General features: G+C 38.5%; 1 protein-coding gene across 8 annotated transcripts in view; it reads right to left on the reverse strand.

Moving 5' to 3' along the window:
* The window catches only part of PHF20 (PHD finger protein 20), a 70,047-nt gene that overhangs the window by 18,967 nt on the left and 28,343 nt on the right, over positions 1 to 22,737 (reverse strand). For 7 of the 8 annotated variants that reach the window (XM_083873424.1, XM_083873429.1, XM_083873423.1 and 4 more), the window contains 5 exons: positions 22,183 to 22,353; positions 14,216 to 14,494; positions 5,963 to 6,136; positions 3,298 to 3,396; positions 1,350 to 1,511 (listed from right to left, as the gene is read on the reverse strand). In XM_083873424.1, coding sequence (XP_083729550.1) covers positions 1,350 to 1,511; positions 3,298 to 3,396; positions 5,963 to 6,136; positions 14,216 to 14,494; positions 22,183 to 22,353 — 885 coding nt within the window. The remainder of the gene's footprint in view (positions 1 to 1,349; positions 1,512 to 3,297; positions 3,397 to 5,962; positions 6,137 to 14,215; positions 14,495 to 22,182; positions 22,354 to 22,737) is intronic. The other variant, XM_083873430.1, reaches the window with a different exon arrangement.

The following is a 22,737-nucleotide window of genomic DNA, read 5'->3' on the forward strand; positions in this document are numbered from 1 at the left end:
TGGAATGCCAAAGATAGAACCACCAGTCTGGCACAAACTATATCTTTTAGAGAAACATCTGTGGTCAAATTAAAAGGGATGAGAACCAAACAGTAGTTTATTTTAATTTTTAAAACTTCTATTCCACCTCTGAACTAGGACACTCTTTCCTAAAGTACTGTGGAAGTGACAGCAGTAGTAGGGACACTACAATTCTATATTACACAAAAATTTCACTTATTTTCACCAAATGTTGTTTATCTAGGTACAAGCTCTATAGATGCAAAAAGCAAGAAAACAATTCTGAAAAGGATGAAATTAAATAATTTCTGCTATTTTCCACCACTTTCACTATCAGATCTGATCAGAAGAAGTCTGAGCAACTGATGGCCAAGTTACTAAACTGTATGTCCTATGGCTGATATACTCCAGAAACACAACTGCTCAGACTTTCAAAACATCTTTCAAGACATTACCACCATCCACACTTCTGTAGTTTTTAATGTTTCCTGTTTAACCTATAAAGGGGAATTAAACTGAAGTTAAATTTTACTTTCGTCTAATAACAAAGTTATGAAAAAAAAAAAACCACAAAAACAAACAAACAAAAAAAAACTTTGCCGAAGTTTTGCAAAATGGTGCGCAACAGCGTATCTGTACAAAAGGAATTGAAGGTTCTTGTATACAATCAAACTGTCATACATTTTCTATTTCCTTCAAATTTTTGAGTTTTAAGAACAAGAGAAAAAATAAATGTTTATCTTTTTTATTTTACCAGCTTGTAACAGTAAACAGTAACATAGACCAAGATAATAAGACTTATGAAAGTTCATAAGAAAGTTCATACACAGCAGCCAGATTTTTATGGGTTCTGTGTATGAAAACTCAACAGCTACTCAAGAGTCATTATAACCATATAACATTTTGTATCTATACAAATACACATCACCACACCTAGTGGTCTCTTGAACACGGCAAGCTTGCAAAGGACCCATTTTTAACTCTGAAAAAGTTCTTACTTTGTAAAAACCTTTGGAAATATGAAAAAATTAATTATTAAGTTGGAACACAGTTATTTCAGGATTTAATAACGAACTGAGAAAACCCGCAAAATGGGTCTGATTTCTGAAATAAGGGCAACAATCTTGAAGCATAAATGAAAGCTAAAGTAAAAAGCAGCAACATCAAGCTCTGGCAAATGAACTGGGTCCAGTCTTGTCAACTAGGGGAAAGGAAATACACACAGCTCTCTGAGTAAGAATATCCAAATTTACACAATAAGAACCAGTTTCCAATTATATTAGTGCTGCTGATGTATTTCCTAGTAATGGAAGACAGAAACAAAAAGCCATAGAGGAGAATCATCTCACCGTTTGCTTTTGATTTTCCCTTGTGCTGTCCAGCATCAGTGCAGTGCAGCAGCGTACTTGAGAGAGCACATAATTTATTTGAAGAATTAGACTTTGTGACAACTGATTTTTCAGATGAAAGCTCTTCTGAGATATCTGTGTTCTCCCCAACGCTTGAATACCCTGTTAAATTGTAGTAAACGTTATCATTAAAGATCTATGGTCAAAAAAAAATTAACAGAAGAAGTAAATAGCACCATGCATGCCCATAGCAGGAATGTGTAATTCACTGAGCCAATTCCCAGTATGCTGGAGCTCTGGGACTGTATGATGCTGGCTGCAAGATGTGCAAGCTTTCCAGAGGCAAGGAAGGTATTGTCTAAACCAGACAATTTTATACTGCTAAGTCAATGTTTACTGCTGACAGAAGTGAGAAGGGTGTAAGTGACCAGCCTTTCCAGGCCAACTAATCTTCAGGCTGAGTAGGTGTACAAATGCTTTTGCTTTACAGGCACTTCCACACAAGCACTGCTAACTGGTTATCTTCCCCCCACCCCCCACCCCCCCATCCTGTTGTTACTCACATGAGCTGCACACATTCTCTAATATCACAGACTTCAAAGTGGGCAGAAAGCACTTGCTTCCCTAGTCTATGTAGGGAACAGAAGGCACTGGTAGATAAACCCAGATTAGGAGTGAGTGAAGAAAACACCTTGAATGGTTCCTCTGTGAGGCCTACACTGGATATAAATCAAGGCTGGCTGGAGTTACAAGTAGCACCCTCTAGTTACCTGGAAAAAATCTTCCTGGACTGAATTACCGTAAGGTCAGCATCAAACAAAGGCATGCAACATCTTAAAACCCAAGGACAGACCAACAAGCAGCTCATGAGGACTACTGGTGCATAAATCTTTGAATTACATTTTGCACATTATTGTTATACTTGTGAGCACCATACAATCAGAAACTCATTAAAATTATGTTTCAGATCAATTCTAAGCCACTTGGCCTATGGTTCTTCCCATCCACTCTCCTGACAGTCTGCCCTATTCATGGCAGCAATCAAAGACATAAGGTATTTTCTATCTCGGAAAACTCCTCCTTAGGGAGATCTAGTTTCACAAATTATGCCTAGCATATATGCTGCATCCCCATCAACAGCAGGTAAAGTTGTCACATTTGATCCTTAAATGTTTCACCAAAGAAATTTTCCAGAATCAGCTGCATTTTCAGCAGTGAAAAATCCATTACCTCTAACACTTGGGCCTCTACTTCAAAGCTTGAAGTGGCCCAAGGAAAGAATTCCCAGGCCTCCATAGATGAAACCAACAGAGAAGACATGTTGTTACTATAGCCATTTTAATGTAGTGTAACAGCATGTTAGGAGACACGAAAGAGGGACACAGTTTGAGTATAGACTTTAAATCGGGTTTTTACTTAACCTCTCCAGAAAAAATATTAATTCCTTTAAGAAAGCAATAAAGGCTGTGACAGGTTTCATTGGGCTCATTGTTTCAGCCCTCTCTCCCTCAAGTGAAGGTGTAAGAAATAACAAACTTGACAGCAGAAAGAGAGAACTCAATGTTTCCAAACTCCAACATTTCAAACTCCTGCATAAAGCAGCCCCAGAACTAACAGAACTGAACAGCCTGTACACAGAGCATCCGCACCCTCTTAATTCAGCAAAGCTTGCATAGAAGCACACTTATTAAGGAAAAGCCCAACTTAGAGACTGACATGCATTTAGGAATGACATTCATTCTGTGCCACTACAAGCACTACTACAAGCCACGATCCAGCATTAACAATGAAGCTTAACCAGGAAATAGAATATCTTGCCAATCACAATTTAAAATCAGTCACTTAATAAAATAAAAGCTAAGTGCTCTTAAGTGATCTAAAGCAATTTTTTGAAGTAACAAATCAATAATGAAGCCAGTTTCATCTACAGAAGAAAAATGAGCTTTACCAGTCTTAGACCTCCTTTTCTTTTTTTTTTTTTTCTTTGACTTGGATCTTCCGTAGTCTTTGGATTTTTTTTCTTTGTTCTTCTCATGTCCTTTAACAGCTGAAATGAGACAAAATTCCAAATTATTTAAAAATATATATATTTATTTACTCTACTTTATAATTTTCTTAAAAGCCTCCGCAGTTTCTTTGGACAATCAAGGCCAGCTCACTGAAAAAAAACCCCAAAAAACAAAATAAAATAAAACCCAAGAAGAAAACTTATTATAAGAACTCTCCAGCTCTCAACTGTAATGATCTACTTTAAGTCCTAATTTAAATGTACCTTTAAAAAATACGAGTATCATTTGGGAGAAATCAAATGTACAGCAGTACTTGTTTATTATTTACATGCTTCAGAGATCATAAAAAGGACTGAGTATTTGTTAATTCCACTTTCTAAATTATTATGACTGGACATTTCACTAGCATTGTAATAGAACAAAACCCCAACACCCCAAGCTTCAGTTCAGTTCCCCGATCAAATATTTTATTGATATTGAAAATGGATTAAGTGGTTCAGCTGGCTTTAACTACTGCTCCTTCAACATCTGTTCTCCATCCTGTTTTATGGGATTAAAAACACACCATAGTTTTTGAATGACTGACAGCTGTCAATCAAGTCTATCCTCAAAGCATGCTTCCAGAGCATGCAAAGCTCAGTATAACCCCACTGCAAGGGCCTTTACATAAATCCTTGCTTTCCAGACCCCAGTGTTTGGTTGCATCCTGTCTTTCAGATTTAGGTCTCAACAGCAGAATTTCTAGATAATAACATCATTCCTTAAGTAAATTATCCTGACTCAGAGATGTAATCAACACCTATTATGGAAGGATGCCTTGTATCTCAAAATGGCTCTGCTCTCAGAGTGCTTGGCTGATTGAGCCACTCACTACCCCATTCAGAAACCTATTTCAATGTTGGATGATACAGATCTGAATAAGCACTTGAAGACACACTATACTTTAAGAACTCTTCACTTGCACGAACCATGTGAGCATCCTAGGTTGCCTGTAACCATCTATGAACCAAACAAGCAATACCAGCTTTTTATGTCAACCTCTTTCATACATGTCAAAAGTAAACTCCAATTCATCAGCTGTGTATTTATGGCACAAACAGTTCACTGAGAAACTGCAAATCAGTCATGTTTAATCAGCTCTGTTAAGCATGCAGGAGACATGCTCAGGAGACACAGTATTTGCTAATTTCTTTGTGCAGCTATCTTCTGAAATGCACAACACAATTAATGCATGTTTCCCTGAAAAAAAAAAATCTTCAAAGAACAAGTATTCAAGTATTATACCAGAGTCTTCATAAAAAAACAGTCACTGAACAATCTTGTTATCTAAATCTGTTTCTTCTAAGTGCTCTGAAGTGTAATGAGTTTTCACTGACATAAGACCAGATAGAGACTTGTCTAGGTTAGGAGCATTCTCACGGATTCACATGATCAAACAGAAAGACAAACTGAAAAACAAAATCCTAAAAAATTAAGCACAAAACAAGCACCTTTTTAAATGGTTTGGGTTTTTTTTTAAAAAATGAACAATTTCAACTTCCTTGAATGGCAGACTCATAAGAACTGGGATGAGTGCTCACCATCCTCCATCACATCACCACCATGAAAGTTAATTTATAATCTGAGTGCAACACTCATACATAGGACACGTCCCACTGAGTGAGGAACAGTGAGGAGATGCTGATGGATCTCATTCATACCTTCCTACAAGGGAGGATAGTGAGGGATGCCCAAGAACAAACAAGATGCTAAATACTGTCTGTCTGCTATGAACAACAGAACAACACAGGCAGCAAAGGAGGTGATCTCCAGGACACAGAGCATCTGTCATAGATACAATAGTCTAACCTCAGATTTTATTTGTGTTTTCCTCATCACTGTGACTCAAGTTCTTACAAACATCTGAAGGAAAGTGGTGATGTAGTAATCTAGAATTATGCTGGAGATTATTTATATATTATTTATATACATACAAATTATTAAAATATATGTATTTTTTCTATGAGCGTGTGTGTGTATACACACATCACCCTATCCCAGGTGGCTGTTACCCACCTATACTACAGTAGATTTCAGTACAAACAGAATTTACATGATACCACTGAACAGTCAGTGTTGTGAAGGCCTTCAGAGACGTCTAGTAGCAATTATTGACTACCAGAAGTGGTCAAATGCTATTGAAAAAAAAATCCTACAAAAGAAACCACCTTAGGTCATTGTGCCTCAGGCTCACCCCCACTTCCCTCTTTTAAATTTAGGTATCTAAGTAAGTACAAGATTACTTAAAATATTTAATGATTTAGACAGCCAGGAGTTGAACAGAATTAAGACGTACAACATTTTCATGACTTTTAATATTTTAGTACTTTTTATATCTTATAAATATTATCAACTGACTAGGAAGAATAAACCCCTTAGTGTAGATAGCATGAAAACTTACAAAATGACAGTGAAAAAACACTGCTTACATTTTGTGCTGTACATTTACACAAAATTACTCTCTCTAAATGAAGATATACAGAATATTACCAGTTCCTTACAACGTTTAAAACTTTCCCAAGACTCTTCCACATTTAACTTTCCATGTTAAACCAAAAGCCGTACCATGTTGAACTCTTCCTCGAGGCTTCCGAAGTGCTCTTGCTATGTGGTTCCTGGTTTGGTCTCTAATAGAATGACGGTGACTATTTAACGCACTTACAGGAGTTGAAGTTCTTCTTTTTTCTACTTTTTCATCTCTATATGGGGTACTCCTGAGGCCTATGTGTAGAGGAGCATCTACAAAGAGAACAAAGACCAAGTCCAAAGCTTTAAATACTTTCCAAAGTCAGTCTATATCAGCAGCAGCATCTCTGGCAGTCCATGTGGAATGTTTCTGATCAGACATGGCTCAGTACAGTCCTAGCCCTGATTAAAAGGATAAAACCTCCCCAATGCTTTTGTTTAGGGGCTTTTCTTTCAAAAAGAAACAGGGGATGTTCATGCATTCCCCAAAGCTCTATTCTTCCAGAAAACCTGTGACTTCAGGAAAAGATGAAAATAAACAGTTCAGGTGAGCAGAGATATAGGCGGGGTAATTTTTATTAGCTTCTCCAAGAGAGTAAGTGCCAAGTTGGTTTAATTAGAGAAACCACAGCTAGTTCTCAAAAGTATGCTTGGTAATGCACACAGAAGTTGCATAAAGCAGCTCTGCACATATAAGGAAGAACAGTTTTTAAATACATACCACTGAAACAACAGTGTTTCAATCAAGAGTGAGATGCAAGAATTCAGGATCACTATATAAAATTCATAAAACTTTTAAGATGCAGACACGGCTTCACCTGAGATTTAATTTTTTAAGTCAAACAGTTTCATCTTCCTAACTGCAAGTAGTAACTCCTACTGAAACTCTTAGACGCAGAAAAAGAGCATTGAAGGTGACAAAAGCTAAAGCTGCATGGCAGGTAGGACAGCAGGCTAAACAAGACCAGTGCATTGCCATTTTGGAGCATTACATCGAATATCTTGGTCAATGAGACCCAGTACCCAAGATGGCAGGTTGCTGACATTTATCAAAAACATCCAGTTCTATCATCATATGCATCAAGAGCATAAGAAAGGCAACTTCTTTCTAGTCTGAACATTAACATGTCACACTTAGACACCTTTAATGAAACAACTGTGAGCAGAACCTGAGAGTGATTGAAAAGGGAAGGGAAAGAGTCCCAGAGAGCACACTTCAGAAAAGAAACTCGACCAACCATCATGCCCTGATTAACATTTCAAGTTAAAGAAATAAGGAGTGTTAAGACATGTCATTGTAGAGCTTGCAGAATCATCTGGGTCTCTTCAGACAAAAGAAACTCCAAGATGCAGAAATATGACATTTTCCCTAGTTTTCTCCCTCTAGGAAGTTAGAACTTAGGAGTTAAAAAAAAAAAATTCAAATGAAAAAGAAAAGGCACTTGCAACTATTTAACAACTAATTTTATCTTCTAGTCACCTGCCCTAGTGCTCTACAGCAGCCACAGAAGACAGAAATTAAACCAAAACCCAAATGCCACACAAGACTTTCTAAAAGATGCCTTTTCTCCAGACAGCCAATTCACTGCTGCCTTTCACTGTGTGCATATTGCCCTGAAGAAAGTAGGTTTTCTCCACAAAGTATTACTAAAGCAGAAGATACTCCTTGATAAAACACCATGGGGTGTGTGTGTATGACCTTCCATTTGCAACATGACTAAGTTCTCTTACAAAAATAAACAAGTTGTGTGGTAAATTTTTTGTCTGGTTGGCTTTTTTGTGCTGTCTTTATTTATTTTTTAAAGTCAGGTCTATTTTGACTTCTTGCCCCTCTGAGGACTTCCATGACTAGGGTTCAAGATAGCATCAGTTCAGATGACAAAAAACACAAGAAAACTTTTTCCCATGATACACAGTAGCCAAGAAATGAGATTCAGGTAATACATAATCTGGTTGGGAACACCAGTATCCTAATGAACTTTATGAAACACAAATGCGTATTTCACTACAGGGTGTAAAGTCACAATCTTTTCTGCACAAGGCACTTCCTGTGGGCTGACAAAGGTGCACACGGGCTCTTGGTGGAACAAAATAGTATTTTGTGTGCACTGGGTTTTTATAGCTTTGTGAGACTTAATTTCAAGGAGATTTTTGCCAAGAATACATCCTGTCTTTTACGACACACGGGTTAATATATTTCTGTAAGATTTCTCAGCTAACCAGAACACTGTCCTGGGGGAAGGGTCAAGGTGCTCTATCATACACTGGATGCTTTTTTTTTTTTTTTTTTTGTAACTGACACAAACATGCTACATTTTGAAACATCTTTGTTCCAGGGACAGGAAAGTTTAGAGGGTCTACAAGACCTCTAAGCACTCTGAAATATTCTTAATATTCTTTAGAAGTTATGATTAAATTTGAGAAGATGAGATTAAAAACGTGGAAATTTATCCTAAACTTCTGAAACAGCAAATATTAAAACTGATGCCATGGAGATGCAAACTTACAAGCCTTCCACACTGAAGTGTCCTTTTTCATCTGGAAGTATAATTCAGACAGGTCAGTTTATAAAAACATGGCTAAAGAACAAGGAACAATTATTTGTAACAATCTCAACTAAGACCTTATATTTAGGCATGCGGCTTTAAAACTTGCACATTTCTCACATTCAAATTTTCTGCATTAGTACCACCTGTAGAGTGTGCCACCTGCTTCCATTCTCTGGTCTCCCCAAGTCAACCTTAACCCTCCAGAAGGTTTCCTATTTCTCTGCTTCCACTCAGTCACAGGATAACTGGGTTGTGAGGCTGCAGTGACAACAAGACCACACTCATAGAGGATTCCTACGAGGAGTACACAGGGGATCTCTATGTTTCCTAAAGTTGCTTGTGCAGGCTCCATGAAGACAAATACACCTGTGTCCCACCTCAGAAAAAACACAAAAAGCACAAAAAGCCTCCTAACATCCTGCGCAATGACACTTTAATCATCCTTGATTAAATCCAGTAATGTTGTGATTAAGCATCAGAGCAGATTAATTTCCAGCTCAATTGACAACGAATACCACTAACAGGAACAAGAGGTGTATGTTCACAAGATACTGGAGATGAACAGGACTGCTGATTAACTGCCTCCAGCCTTCTTCCATGGATTTCTTTCCGGCCTCTCTCTCCTAAGCCTGGAGGAAGTATCCTCTGTCATATGAAAAACTGACACAGAAGCTGGGAAGGATCTTAGAAATTAACACATACAGACCTGAGATATGGAATTACCTCAACCATACAGAAATCACACGGATAAGAGAACCTATGACTAAGCACATTGAGGTTCAGTGAGAGACAAAGCAGTAGCATTCTGTGCCCTGGAACCCTGATGTAGGACTCCAGGTAAGAAGATAACTCAGCATTCACACGAAGCAGAGACTGCATTCCCGAGGATGTGAATCAGACAAAGTTACCATCCACAGCTGTGAGATCATTTGCTGAGAACTTCCGGTGGTATTTTCAAAAACTAAAGGACCATGTTTCATCTTCACTTACAGCCACTCCCCAGGAACCAAACACAGTACTGTCATGATAAGCCAAATACAACTGGCAATTCTGCAAACACAGAGGGTGTTTATGCAGATCTGCTGCTGCTGCAAGGAAAAAAACTGTATTTGTAGATCACCGTGCACATTCTTCTGTCCAGCAGAGGCATCAGTCAGCCAGAATCAAGAGGAAGCAGGAAAATTTTCCAAAGGATTAACCTGACAACCACTACACAACAGGCTAGAGGTTTGCCTGTGAACAGCTGTTATTGACAACCAGATGTTTTAAGATGTCAAAACAAGTCTGCAACCCCCCCCACACATAATCCAGCTCTCATCAGTAACACAAGTAAAAACAAAATACCTATTTTGTTCACATGCATTCATGTAAAGAATTCATGCATGGAGTCGTTTATACACTAACAGGACATACTGTAATTAACTCTGAGTAGGCAGAATTTTCTATAAACAAGGTTATGTAAAAAAATTTAAACCTACTGACAAAACATTTTTTCCTTCTTTAAAAGCTTTATATGGACTCCACAGCAGGGACAGATTTTTTTACAGTATCCAAACTACCATTTGCAGGTCTGCTCCTTTATTTTCTTCCTCATGGCACAGAACACAGGAGAGCCAAGAGTGGCAAAAACTTGCCAGACTGAGGCTACTGTTCTACACCCACACCCCAAATCGAAGTCTAATACTGTACAGTGTTTTTTAAGTCCCAAAACTGAGTTCAGCTTCCACTATAACCAGAACTCCTGAGAAGAGCTAAACTATGTCCTATGAGTCAATGGGTATCAACTCATGAGGTCGCTGTCAGTACAACTGTGCTGACAGCAGTACTAAGTAGTTATTAGGAGCATTAAGGGCACACCAATCATCTCAGATGGCACTGCTGTGCACGCGTGTTATCAACTCCCCTACTTGTTCACAAGGTTTGTGTCTCCTGAGAAATTTTCAGCATCCAGCAAATACAAGGTATGACGTGGGGGCACATCAGCTGTGCAAGCACTCAAGTCTTACTTTCAGATTTCAGAAAATATGTTTAGCACAAAGACATGAACTACATGTTAGCAAAACCGTAAATTAATAGATTTTACTAAAAAGATAAAAGCCACCAATCCAGAAAAACTCCAAAGTCAAGATATCGAAATTAGGACTTGCAGGTACAAAGAAAGAAATGAAGCTACTCTATGCCTCATGCCCTTGGAGAGGTCTAGGTCAGGAAAAAACAGTTTTAATAGGTCAAGAAACAACAATCTTTATTAAGAATAACTTTTTGTAAGCACTTTATACAAAGTAACATGGACAGACCTATCTGAAAGAGAAAACAGGTACCCTCAGAGAAAACTGTTTACAGTGTCTGCAGGGCACAAGTCACAGTATGGGATGATGTACTTCAACAGTAAACTAAGGGGTTCTGCAGCAAAAGAGAAGGGACCACAAAGAAAAAAGCCTGTCTTAAGGCTAATGCATATGGGCACAGAATCCAGTTCTACTCCTTTTTTAATTACAGTAATCAATACATAACTAACTGACAAAAATTTTCAGATACTGTACCACATTTAATTTCCAAGCAATAATTCTCATAGAGCATCTCTATTTGAACCAACACAAAACCTAAGCAACTCTAATATCAACACTGAAGTCATCTGCAGCCCAGACTCAAAAAGCCTTTTAGGCTTATGCATCCACATATGTTTGTGCAGATCTTGATTCTCCTCAGAGGCGTGCAGGTGGCTTTACACCTGCTGTGGTGTAATGCAACCTGAGAGATGAGGGCAGGTATACCTGCATATCCTAGAGCCTGGGGAGACACAACACCAGCTGCCGCCTTCTGTGTAAGGACAGTTCTATCCTGAAGACCAAAGTAGCAGCAATTCAAGGAGGTAACAGGCACTTGGGGGAAGAGCTGCTTCATCATAATGATCTCATTCCTGATGAATTTAAGAAAGGTATTTCCTGAACACATCCAGTAGCCATGAACTCAGAGTCATTCTGTTTAGGCATATTCTGTAAGGCATATGTAAAATAGAAGCTGCAGGCAATGGCAATTCTTCCCCCTCTGTTCAAAGCAACTACACAATTGAGAGACCTATGTGTCAAGTTTGCCACTTTAAAGGCAAGATCCTTCTTTGGAAAAAGGGGGAGACAGTTCAAATCAGTCCCACATAAACCCTTCCAGCTCACTTAAGCTTTGATTCCAATGTCAAGTAGCATAATTTTACATATCAGAAACTGTAATTCCACAGTCTCCACTACAGTGCAAAGCAACTACATTTAAATTGTTCTTTCCCAAATCCCACAACATGGTCACTGAAGACCACTTAACATCCACCTTCTTTTCTATGTGTTAAAATTTTCATTTTAAGCACTGCAAAGGAAACGTTTTGCTACTGCTCTGAATATCGCACATTTTCCTACAACTTTAGAAGCAATAAATATTTTCACTTTAAATCCAGCACCAGACAACCCCCACAACTTATTTTATGAGTAGGAGAAAGAGTAAGAAGTCTGAGAAGTCTAAAATAAAACTTGTGAGGTAAGTGTGACAAAGCTTTTAAAGCAAGAGCATCTTCTTGTTTATGGAATAACAGAAAACATGTTTGCTGAAAGTTTTATCTGTTAGAAACTGCCACCTTTTCTTAAGCACTAAAATCTACCTAATATAGTGAAAAGGACATTTGTACCAAAAGGTAAAATGATTTAAATATATTCTTTTCAAACAGGAGAATTTTTCTTCACAGAAAGATTGTAAAGATGAAAAGTATACCACTACATACCAGACTGAATTATGGTTTCAAAAGCTTTCACTCTAAGCAGTACCTCCTGAAAGGCCCTTTGAAAAGGTGGCATAAGTGTTCAGTAGACAGAAAGTCTTGCCTAGAAGACTGGCTTTCTATACATGCCATTCAGATAGAAAAACACAATTTCAAACACTATACTAAGAGCTCATGAACCTCATTAACTCTGCTTTTGACTGTGTTGCACCACTAAACAAAAATTAGGGAAATTAAGAACACACTGAGTTAGAAAACAGTGGCACTTAATGTCAGACATATAACTAATATATAATGACACTGCTTTTCCCCATCAAGAAAAAATGTACTATAGCTCCAAAAGAGCAGGCTTCAACAGTAAAGGTGACGTGAGAACTTCATAGCCCCCTCCTCCACCTTGATGCAACATTCAGCAGCTATGATCACATCCCAGGGTGCTCTGTGCAGAGAGCCACTATGAAGGACATAATGGAAATGATCCAGGTGAAAAGTATCCATCCACAAATAGGGAATTAGAGCGGTGGGGGCTTAGAATAAGCAAATACAGTTACATCTCAGCTCTACAAGGAATTACCTGCACTTGGAGGAAAGAATAAATGGAAGGGTCAAGATCCTGAGTCACTAGCCAGTGCATTCAAAACAATCACAACAGAACAACTTAAATAAAAATAATTACACAATCTGAAAGAGCCAAATAGAAGTCTGGTTATTGAAAAGCCCATTTACATATACAAAGCCTGTTTTTGATCACTTTGCAGCTGTCAGCAGCCAGTCTTCACACCATGCTTATCCCCCCCAGGCAACACTTAGGTTCAATTAAGAATACATACAAATCATTACATCCTAATGCATTTAAAGATAACTCTTTCCCTACCTAATCCAAGCTTATGCCTTTGCATTATCTAAAGATACAGAAGTATTTGAGGTTTACATGTAGTAACAGTACGTAAAGTCACATTCATCTTGTTAGGAACAAGCAGTAGCACCTCAAATGAAAGTCTCTTTTTGGACCCTAGGAAAAACAGCCATGAAGCAAAGTAAGGCAGGATACAGCCTGCTGTAGTGAGCTGGAGCTCTGTGAGCAACTTGCAAGACTTTGGAACTCTTAAACAAAGTACTAATGAAAGATCAACTGCAAAAACAAAAGATACCGGGGAATTCAGCAAGGAGAAAGATGGATTTTATAAAAAAGGCTCAGTGAGAAGACAGAAGACATGACTAGTTTTATAGACTTGCAGTACACAAGAGATATCAGTCCACAAGAGCCAACAGCCACTGCAGTTCACACTAGACCTAGACTGCCACTCTGGTATCATGGCAGGCAGAGTGTGCTTCAGAGAATGAGGGTGACGCAGAAGTGAATGTGATTTTACAGACTGTAAAGCAACTAAAACTTCCTTTTGTTCTTTGCTGGCTAACCAGTAAGTTTTTAACTCTTTCCATTGACCATCTGTAGTGTGAAAATTTTTTTTCAAGCACAGCTGAAACAACTGCACTTGTTAAATACTAAGATTTTTCATCTCACAGAATAGTAAATACTGCAGAAACTGGTACTGAATTTCCAGCCAGGTATGTGCTTGAAGGCAATAAAGTACAGACAAGTAAAGTCAAACCTAAAGGCAAGGCAGAAGAGAAGTGCAGGTATCCAAACTGTTCCCTAATACAGTGAAGGACAGAAGTCTCCAATCGATACTATTTGTAAGCCAGGAGAAAAATAAAAATCAAGTCAGAAACTCAGGGAACTGTAGTTTTTAAAAGGGAGCAGAAGTTTAATATGCAAGTGAGCTGCTCTGGAAAAGTAAGAGATGCTGCATAGTGGGATCTTTACCAGAACATGATCTTGAATTCTAGAAGGAAGACCTTCACACATTTCTACAACATGATGTACACATATATTATGCTTCTTCTCCACATAGAAACATGCTAAGACATAGCCCTAAAAGAGACTCCTTCAGCCCAAAAGAAAATTGATTTCAGGTGTTTTCTGCCTGTCCTGCCTGCTGCTGTTTAAAGAAAGAGAGAGATCAGCACCATACTTACACAATGAACCAGCTGTGGTCCGTCCTCTTTTTGACCTTTCTTGATTAGCTTTTTCAGAAGCCAAAGAAGATCTTGTTTGAATATTTCTTTTTACAGGGTTCTGGTGTGATTCTGCAGCCTTCTCCACTCCATGAAAGTATTTCATGTGATAATGCAATAACTTGGCTTTGCGGAAGGATTTTGAACAGTCCAAGAACTTGCATCTAAACTTGTGATCTTGGTCAACAGTTGCAGCTTTTTTTGATGCAAGAAAATCTGTTCTCCTACAAGGTTTTGTTACTGTAAGAACAAAACAGATAAATTGCCCCATGCATATGCTATATTTATCAAATGGTTTCCTAAACTGAAACAGCAAAAAGAAGTAAAATAAGCATGCATTCACACATATTAGCTATGAAATGCTAAAAATAAAATGTTAATGCCTTATCTGTCTTTAAGATCAGTAACTTTAAAGGGAAAACTCTACCCTACACTGCTCATAAAAACTGTCATGATGCCACTGTTTTTATCAGTAAGTTACAATATTTTGCTTCCCTGAGTCCTTGCCCAACAGCTGGTATCACAGTATAGTGCTCCTAAAGATAAATGACTGAATCACAGAGATGACATCCCTAAATCTGAACACTAAAGATTATTTGTTCACAACTATTCATACTTTTGGTGAGAGCAAGAAAATAGTTCTGCTTCTCTGCTTACAGTTATTTTGCTACCTCCTTTCTGGATGCACAGTCCCGCCACCAAAGCCTGGTGACTTCCAAAGACAATAGAAGCAGTATGTCAGAACATTTTTAAAGTAAAATTGAAATTTATTTCCATTTTTAAGCAGCAATGAAAAACAAACTCACTTGCATCTGTTACAAAATGTTCCCTATCAGCTATATTTACTTAGTTTCTCAAAAAAGCAAGGAAAGTCTGAAGATGCAAATGTAACATTTTAAGGAACCTATTCCACACACCATTGCTGTGCAACCCAGGGCTGTATCTACCATGAATTTCAGAAACTTTTAGTTCATGTTTTTACTGAGAAACATACAAAAGTCCCACATTCCCAACATTTTTAACTAAATCAGATTACTGATTTACTGTCATCAGTACCTGTACTCAATGCAACACATGAGAGGTAAAAATGAGGAAACAATCTAAATAGATCTAGGCAATTATCCATCACTAATATACACACAGCATCAAAAAATCCCTCTCCAGCTAGAAGACAATGCAAAGGAGGTATCATTTCAAAAAAAATCAGCTTCCAAAGATAAATTTTCAATTTGCTTTGTTGGTACTAAAGTTATTTGGTTATTTCCAAATTTAAAAGAGTTTTCAACTTTCAGGATTAAGAAAGACATGTTTAATTGCAAGACCCAAACCTAGCAACAGCGACTAAAACTGAAGTGATGCAGTACATGAATAAAATTAAGATACTCTACTAGAAATAGCTGTAAACAAGAGACAAAAGTAACAAGAAACATTATGAACAAGAATAAGATTTTCTGTAAGTGCAGTAAGGCTTTGAACAGGAGTGTTAAAGGCAGTGTCAACACAATCCTGGAGTAAAAACACAGTACCATTTGTTCCCAGGTTTTCAGCATGCAGTAACAAAAATGCTGTTACTGAGCAGCAGACTTGAAGGCTGTCACAGTGCAGGGAAGCATCCCAGACAGCTCTGAGTCACACCCAGCCTTTAAGTACCATGTACAAACAAACCTTTAACATGAAGAAAACACAAGTAATTGTACCTTGATGCATAGGGAAAGATTAAGTCATATGCAACACCAAGCTGGTTTTAACAAAAAGAGTATGCAGTGAAATTGGAGAAGGAAATTGTACAAAGAAAGACAACAGTTTTGGGTATTTCACAGTGGTAATGACCAGAAAGAAGACACTGTGGCATGGCCATGTTAAAAACATGCTGACAGGAACATCAGTAAGACTGCAGCAAAGCCAGACTCACACTTGCAGAATAATGAAGTCAGCCAATATCAAAATCAAAATATACTGCAGACGATCAAAAGCTGCATTCAGGAAGAATGAAGAAGTGTTTCAGGAAGGCTTAGTGCAATGGCCTGTGGGTTTAGTGAAAGCAGACAAAGAAAGGTTCTCCTGACTGTAAACTAAAACCCCAGCATTTGGGACTACAGATGCTGAGAACTTGTTACTATTTAATAACCAACATGAAGCTGGAAAACAACTGCAGTAGAAGGGAGCAATGGGGTCCAAAGACTTAACAAAAAATATTACAAAGATGAGAAGGGAAAGTATTACGCCGTCACACAACTGTTAGGATGAGACCCTGCATCGAAGCTCAGAGCACTTCACCTATACTGAGCCAGACAGATTCTGAAGAAGCTATAAGAAATGGCTTCTAACTGATCAGCTTCAAGTTAGAAAAGGAAAGGATTGCATTAGCTGAAGTTAGAAACAGGGATAACAAAGACATGGGGCAAAGAGACAGGAAACACACAAAAAACTTACTGCAATGTGCAAATTGAATGTATTCAGGGTAATAAAAATACCAACAATCCCACAAAATTTGAAACAAAGCTTCAATCATTCCTGTCACTACATTTGCTTCCTTTACAAGTTGCACAATAGAACTCCCTGTCACCCGGGCACGGCAGGAAACTGACAACCAACTGTGCCCTCCAATGGAGCCTTTGGAGAGCCCATGCTCAGTGAGCTCTGAAAATGACATCCTACCCAAACACCTAAAGGGGCATCTATCATCCTTACACAAAAGGATTTTTGCTCACAACATATGGCACTAAAATTGGTTTCTAGAGAAACAAGTTTCATGTATTGTGTTCAGATTTTCAAGCACTTGCCTTTACAGAGGAGCTTGATCGGTATTTTCTGTGAGTGCAGAGGAAAGTGAATGGTAAACTGACATCTGCTGTTTCCCCCATGATTATAACCAAAATTCAAACTCCTCATCTGCTTTTCAGTCGGCCAGTCCAACATTAAGCACAGACACTCATGGTCAAGCATCAGTGTGTCCTTTAAGTTTCACTACACAGAAAAACATCCCTTCAGTGTTCCAGTCAGCAACTCTTCTCACTGGGCTGAATTATCCAAGGGTCAAGCTATGACCATGTTCAGCAGTAAGTTCACTGTAAAATGCATAGCTTCCAAGCTGAAGCTTCCAAATCCACCAGAGGTGTTTCTACCCTATCACCAATTCTCTCTTTGACATGACTCCTTCTGGGACAGGAATATTTGGCAGCAGCATGGTACCTTGACTGAAGGCCTGCCATCCTGTGACATCTCCTGCAACACCTGGGTAAGCAATCCAAGAAGCCAGCAGTGCACAGAACTCTTCTCATTTTCCCCTGCTTAAAGTCGGCCTTACTGCAGTTTTGAGCCATTAGACCTCCACACACAACTGCTTGCTAAAATGAGGAGACCTTCACTCTCTATTTCCTGGTCTCCTAAGAGATATTAAGTGAAGATCAAATTATTTCTTCACGTGCTGTTAAATTAAACACATTGAAACTCTCTAAAACTCGTATTCTCTGGTGCATTATCCTCATGATAGCTCATGGTCACAAACGTGCTTGAGCTGACAGTTTTTACACTGTGTATGTGGACCACTTCACACCACTGGGCCAGTGTCCTCACTAATGACTTATTTCATTCAACTTATTTCTCCTGAAATCTTGTGTTTTTCCTGACCTCACCAAGTGTTTCATCATTGCAGCTCTCAAACTACATTTCTTCCTTTATTTTTCAAAATTCCTCTTCTTTCAATATCTCAGTCACGAAAAACCATCTTGCTTAATTGCTCTTCTCAAGCTAATTTAGGTAAAGACAGCATCCAAGAACTTCCAGTGCATCCAGAATCCACAGAAGGAGATGCCTGGTGTAAGAAATACATAAGGGCATCAATAATAACTGATCATTACATATTTGTAAACTTGTGGGGTCTTGAGATGTAACATTATTTGGCATTGCAAGAGCTACTCAAGACAGTATTTCCTATGGCCCTCCACTCACCAGTTTCCCCTGTGCTGGAAATAAATTGGTACCAATAAAAGCAGCTCGTACTGGGCAGTAAAGCATGTAAGCCTTGCAGTGCACCGCTTACACCTAAACACACCTGTGGAGGGGGCCAGGTGTGGGGGATGTAAAGACTTTACCTGCACTTTGACCTGTAAGTGAAACACTGTGACCAGATTGTGGTGCCTCACCCTAGAGAGTCTTGGATTTTGAGTCCAAGATTCCCCTAATTAGGGTTTTTTTTCCTTTTCAAAGTCCCCTGCCAGAGTTAGAAAGAAGAGCAGATCTCGCAGCTCAGTCTTGAAAGGTTTTTATCAAGTTTTTAATGTGAAGGTCAGTGCACTGCCTAACACCAGACTTAACATGCTGAAAGACACTGCTGCTAAGAACAGGAGACCTGGTGTCCAAGGTCCCATAAAGGTTTCTAACCCAATTAACTCTTGAAACGTACTACATTTACAATTTTGTACCAATAATTACTACTAATTCTAAACACATAATTCTCTACATCACCTACATTCTACCAATGTCTTTGTGCCACCATAACGGCAGAAGATAGAGTTGAAGATGAAGAACAACTTCGGAGACCGCCCAAAATTCTCCATCTTGACTCTATGTACTTCCATTCTAAAAACTCAGAAAATTCTACAAATTTTCACCCTGTGACAAACTAAACTACTATCTAATTTAAATTTTTGTTGTTCTCTTTTCATCCATAAGTATTGGCAATTTTTCCCATGGGCTAAAGTCAAAGGCAATGCTTTCCTGGGGTCCCAGCAGGGGTCCCTGACCCCCCAGGGCAGTTAGAGGGGTTTTCCTCGCGCCCTGGACTCCAACAAGAGAGCTTTAAGTCAGCAAGGCAAGATGGACTGATCTACCTAACATATATTGTTAGGCTCAAAAATAACTTTCATGCTACCTTGAAGGGATTAAACCCTACTGAGGTGAGCTGCAGGAGAAACAGCAGCTCTCTCAAACTGATGAAAAGGTCTTATGCTTCTCCTTAACTGAAACCCAAAGCTAAGTGAACAAAATTAGAAAAGTAGGTGTAAGTATAAGGCAAATAGAATCCCTGATGTAAGTCCATGCAAATCAATAAGTAATTTCAAGAGTGGTAGCAAATAAACTAATAAGATGACAGAAGATCTGTGCAAAGCAAAGCAGCTCACTTTTAAAGTAAAAGGAATTTTTAAGAGGAAAATCACATGAACAGCTGTGGAATGCTTCTGGTTTTGGATATATGCAGAGCTTTAACTGGCTGCAAAAATTTGCCAACAGATTGTCTCTTTTTTTGGAAAGACAGCTTGATTTAGCTAAATTCTGATCATCACTTCTGGTCCCTTGTCATTAGAGGTGCCAAAAGTCAGCAGAAGAGGATTTTAATCTTTCAGTACATGTTTTTCAGAATTTTGCTGAAACTTTTTAAAAGGGAACTTCAGTTTTGACAAGCAATGCTATATTGCCCTTTTGGAACATGTTAAATTTTAGAACACCTCAGCTATAGGAAGACTCCAGACTGTGCTTGCTGTTATAAATGTCAGCAAACTGACATTTGCAACCACTATGAATCTTGAATCACCTACCAACCAGTGACTAGAGAAACACCCTTCAAAAGGAGTACTCGCATCCTCAAAAATTCCTGATATTCAAATGCTATAAAAATCACGTTCTTCCTATACATCATGCAAGGTAAAATCTGTACTACCAGCATGCATTACTCAACAATGCCAAAGTAACACTAACATATCACAATGAGGAAAAGATAGGTTTTACAATATTTTTCTATAGGAAGACAATTCCCACTAAGTGACTAGAATTAAAATCTACAGACAAATAATAATGGTAATACTGGGTTACAATACTGCCTTTGTTCTACACAGGAAAAGTTACCAATGACTAACTTCTATGTTGTACTCTGTGGGAATCTCATCCACAACAGACACCCTCTTCTCCCACACACACCACCTACTCTCCAACAATGTACTCTGCCCCTTCCCAAGCCCCAAATCTCTTTAAAACACATGGCAGACTGAGAATATAATGAACATAACTCCCTGACACACAGTTATTCTATCTGGAGCATACCTGTTCCCTTGATAATCATCCATAAATGTGTTAATTCAGCTCCCAGTTTCCAACATCAGCTATTTTTAGGACAGCATACCTGGGCTCTGCAACATATCTACCCCTCAACAAGAGCAGAAGCCTCTGGTGATTTTCAGAGATATTTTCAGAGCCCACCTAGAGGCACTTGTCCCTGTCATGCTGCTACACACACGCACCATTACCAGGTAAAAGATCAAGCCCTGCTGTGCCCCCATCAGGCAGCTTATCAGCACTGGGGTACAACCAGTACAATCAGTACTGGTGCAAACCCACAACCAAGACAAAGCATAGAGAGGAGCTCACAGATCCACTTTTAACTACAAAAGATTAATCTGTGACAGAAACTATGAATTTTAAAATCTTCATCTAGAACTGCTCATTAACACTTTTAATGTTGTTTAAGTATGGAAATATAGGTATTTTGTACTTAGATTTCAGGTGACAGTATTTACTCAAAGACCCTGCATAGCTTTTATCCCCAATCCTTAAGAGTGCTCTACAACAAAAACACCCACTTGCCACATCTGGATGTCCACTGAGGTGCATGATAACTGAAACAACTTTCAATTAAATAAAATAAAATCCACGCTCCTAAACGTGGATTTTTAGGTACCACCAGTGTTGTACTTCAGATCAGAATTCAATGTCAGTGAATATTCTCAAATTAACTTTAATCTAGCTTGCTCAAGTCCTGACAGAAGAGCCAGGAACAAGAGTGTACAAACCCTATCAGAGCCTTTGAGTAGGTGTTAGCCAAGCACTGTTCCCACAGCTTTGCTGCTTGTATCTAATGAAGCAAGCTCAGGCCACATCCTACACATTCCATTAGTGTGAATGACACCACACACACAAATATTACACATACAGTTGGAATTCTACTGCGTTTAAACCCAAATTACAAATGCTCAGCAATAGCTGAAGGAGACCAACTTCAAAGGAGCTCGAATTTCTAAACAGTAGAAGACCATTTACACATCCAACCTCAGCGAAGGAAAGAGGTCAGTTCCTTCCTCCACTGAGGATAGCCATTAGTGGAAAGAGAGAGGACATGTCACTTGAACAGTTACATCAGAGTGAGTGAAAGAAGATATGTGCAAACGAGGAAAATTTAAAATAACCAACAAATGACACACACAGATTACTCCAGCAATGCTGAGCAACTATAAATCTCTCCAAATGCTCTGTTACACTTAAAATTAAACTTGTTTGATAAAGTATAAACTAGGAAATATGTACGTCAAATTTCCCCAGTTAGCTGTAGATCCAAAGATTAAAGTTATGAGAAATAATCACAGGACAGCACCACGCTCTGACAATCTACTATCTGCACAGGAAATTTTAATTTGAAAAGGCAAGATCAGAACACTCCCCGGCTAAGAGAAAATAGAGTATACATATTAAGACAGACACTGAAATGTTTAAATTATTTCATAAACTTGCACTAAAGTCTCAAAGTCTAAACACGAGGATATAAAAATGCACAATCAACATTCTCAAACTGCAGTAACTGCAGTATTACCACACATACTTGCAGCATATTAAGGAAAAAAAGAACCTGACCCCTTACACTGTTAAGTTCAACTTAACCCAGAATTCCAAACAGTGAAAAGAAGCATTTTTTTAACTTTACCACTCATGCTGAAAATATTACACCCAGTCATTTAAGATTTTCGATTTCCACTTTTAAGATTGCTGTCCAACTTGAAAGCATAAGACTAAAACTGAATTCACAAGGAATAAAAAACCCACAATTTTTAATCAAGGTTAACACTGCAAGAATGCACAATTTTAACACTCATACAAGAACCAAACATCTGGTGCCAGTTGCCTTAAGAAACGCATTAACATTAAATATGAAAAACCTGAACCTGTAGCAGCAGAAGGTTGAGTTCTGACAGGAACAGAAGAAGATTCAGCGTCTTCAGCTTTTTCTTCCTGCAAATTGGCATCTGTACTGAATGCTGTGCTATGTGATGTGTTTCCAGGTGATCCTTGCTCACTGAAACTTTGGTCAGATTCAACAGGAATTTCTAACTGGACTAGAATGAGAAAAAAATTTCCACTGAGTAAAATGCATACAAAAGCATACTGCAGAACACTGAGGGGGAGAAGGAATCTTCACCACATTATAATGGAGAAAAATACCCATCCATGCTCTTGACTGCTTGCTCTTGGTCACACAAATTTTTTGCAACACAACTAACTTGTAGCACCCCTATAAATTTACAGCTACTTAGAAACACACAAGCTAACTAAGTGTTTATAGCTCAGAAAAGGACAGATCTCCTCAATGCACTAACAACAGCTCCCTCAAAAGGAAAACGCAGTGAAGCACAGGGCATAAAAGGGAGTGTTATCTCCACCCTGGTGTTCTGGTTTAGGGTAAAATTTGGGAGTAAATTCATTTGATGCTTTTAGTGTTC

Source organism: Zosterops lateralis, assembly GCF_965231275.1.
Source record: "Zosterops lateralis genome assembly, chromosome: 16".
Classification (NCBI taxonomy): domain Eukaryota; kingdom Metazoa; phylum Chordata; class Aves; order Passeriformes; family Zosteropidae; genus Zosterops; species Zosterops lateralis.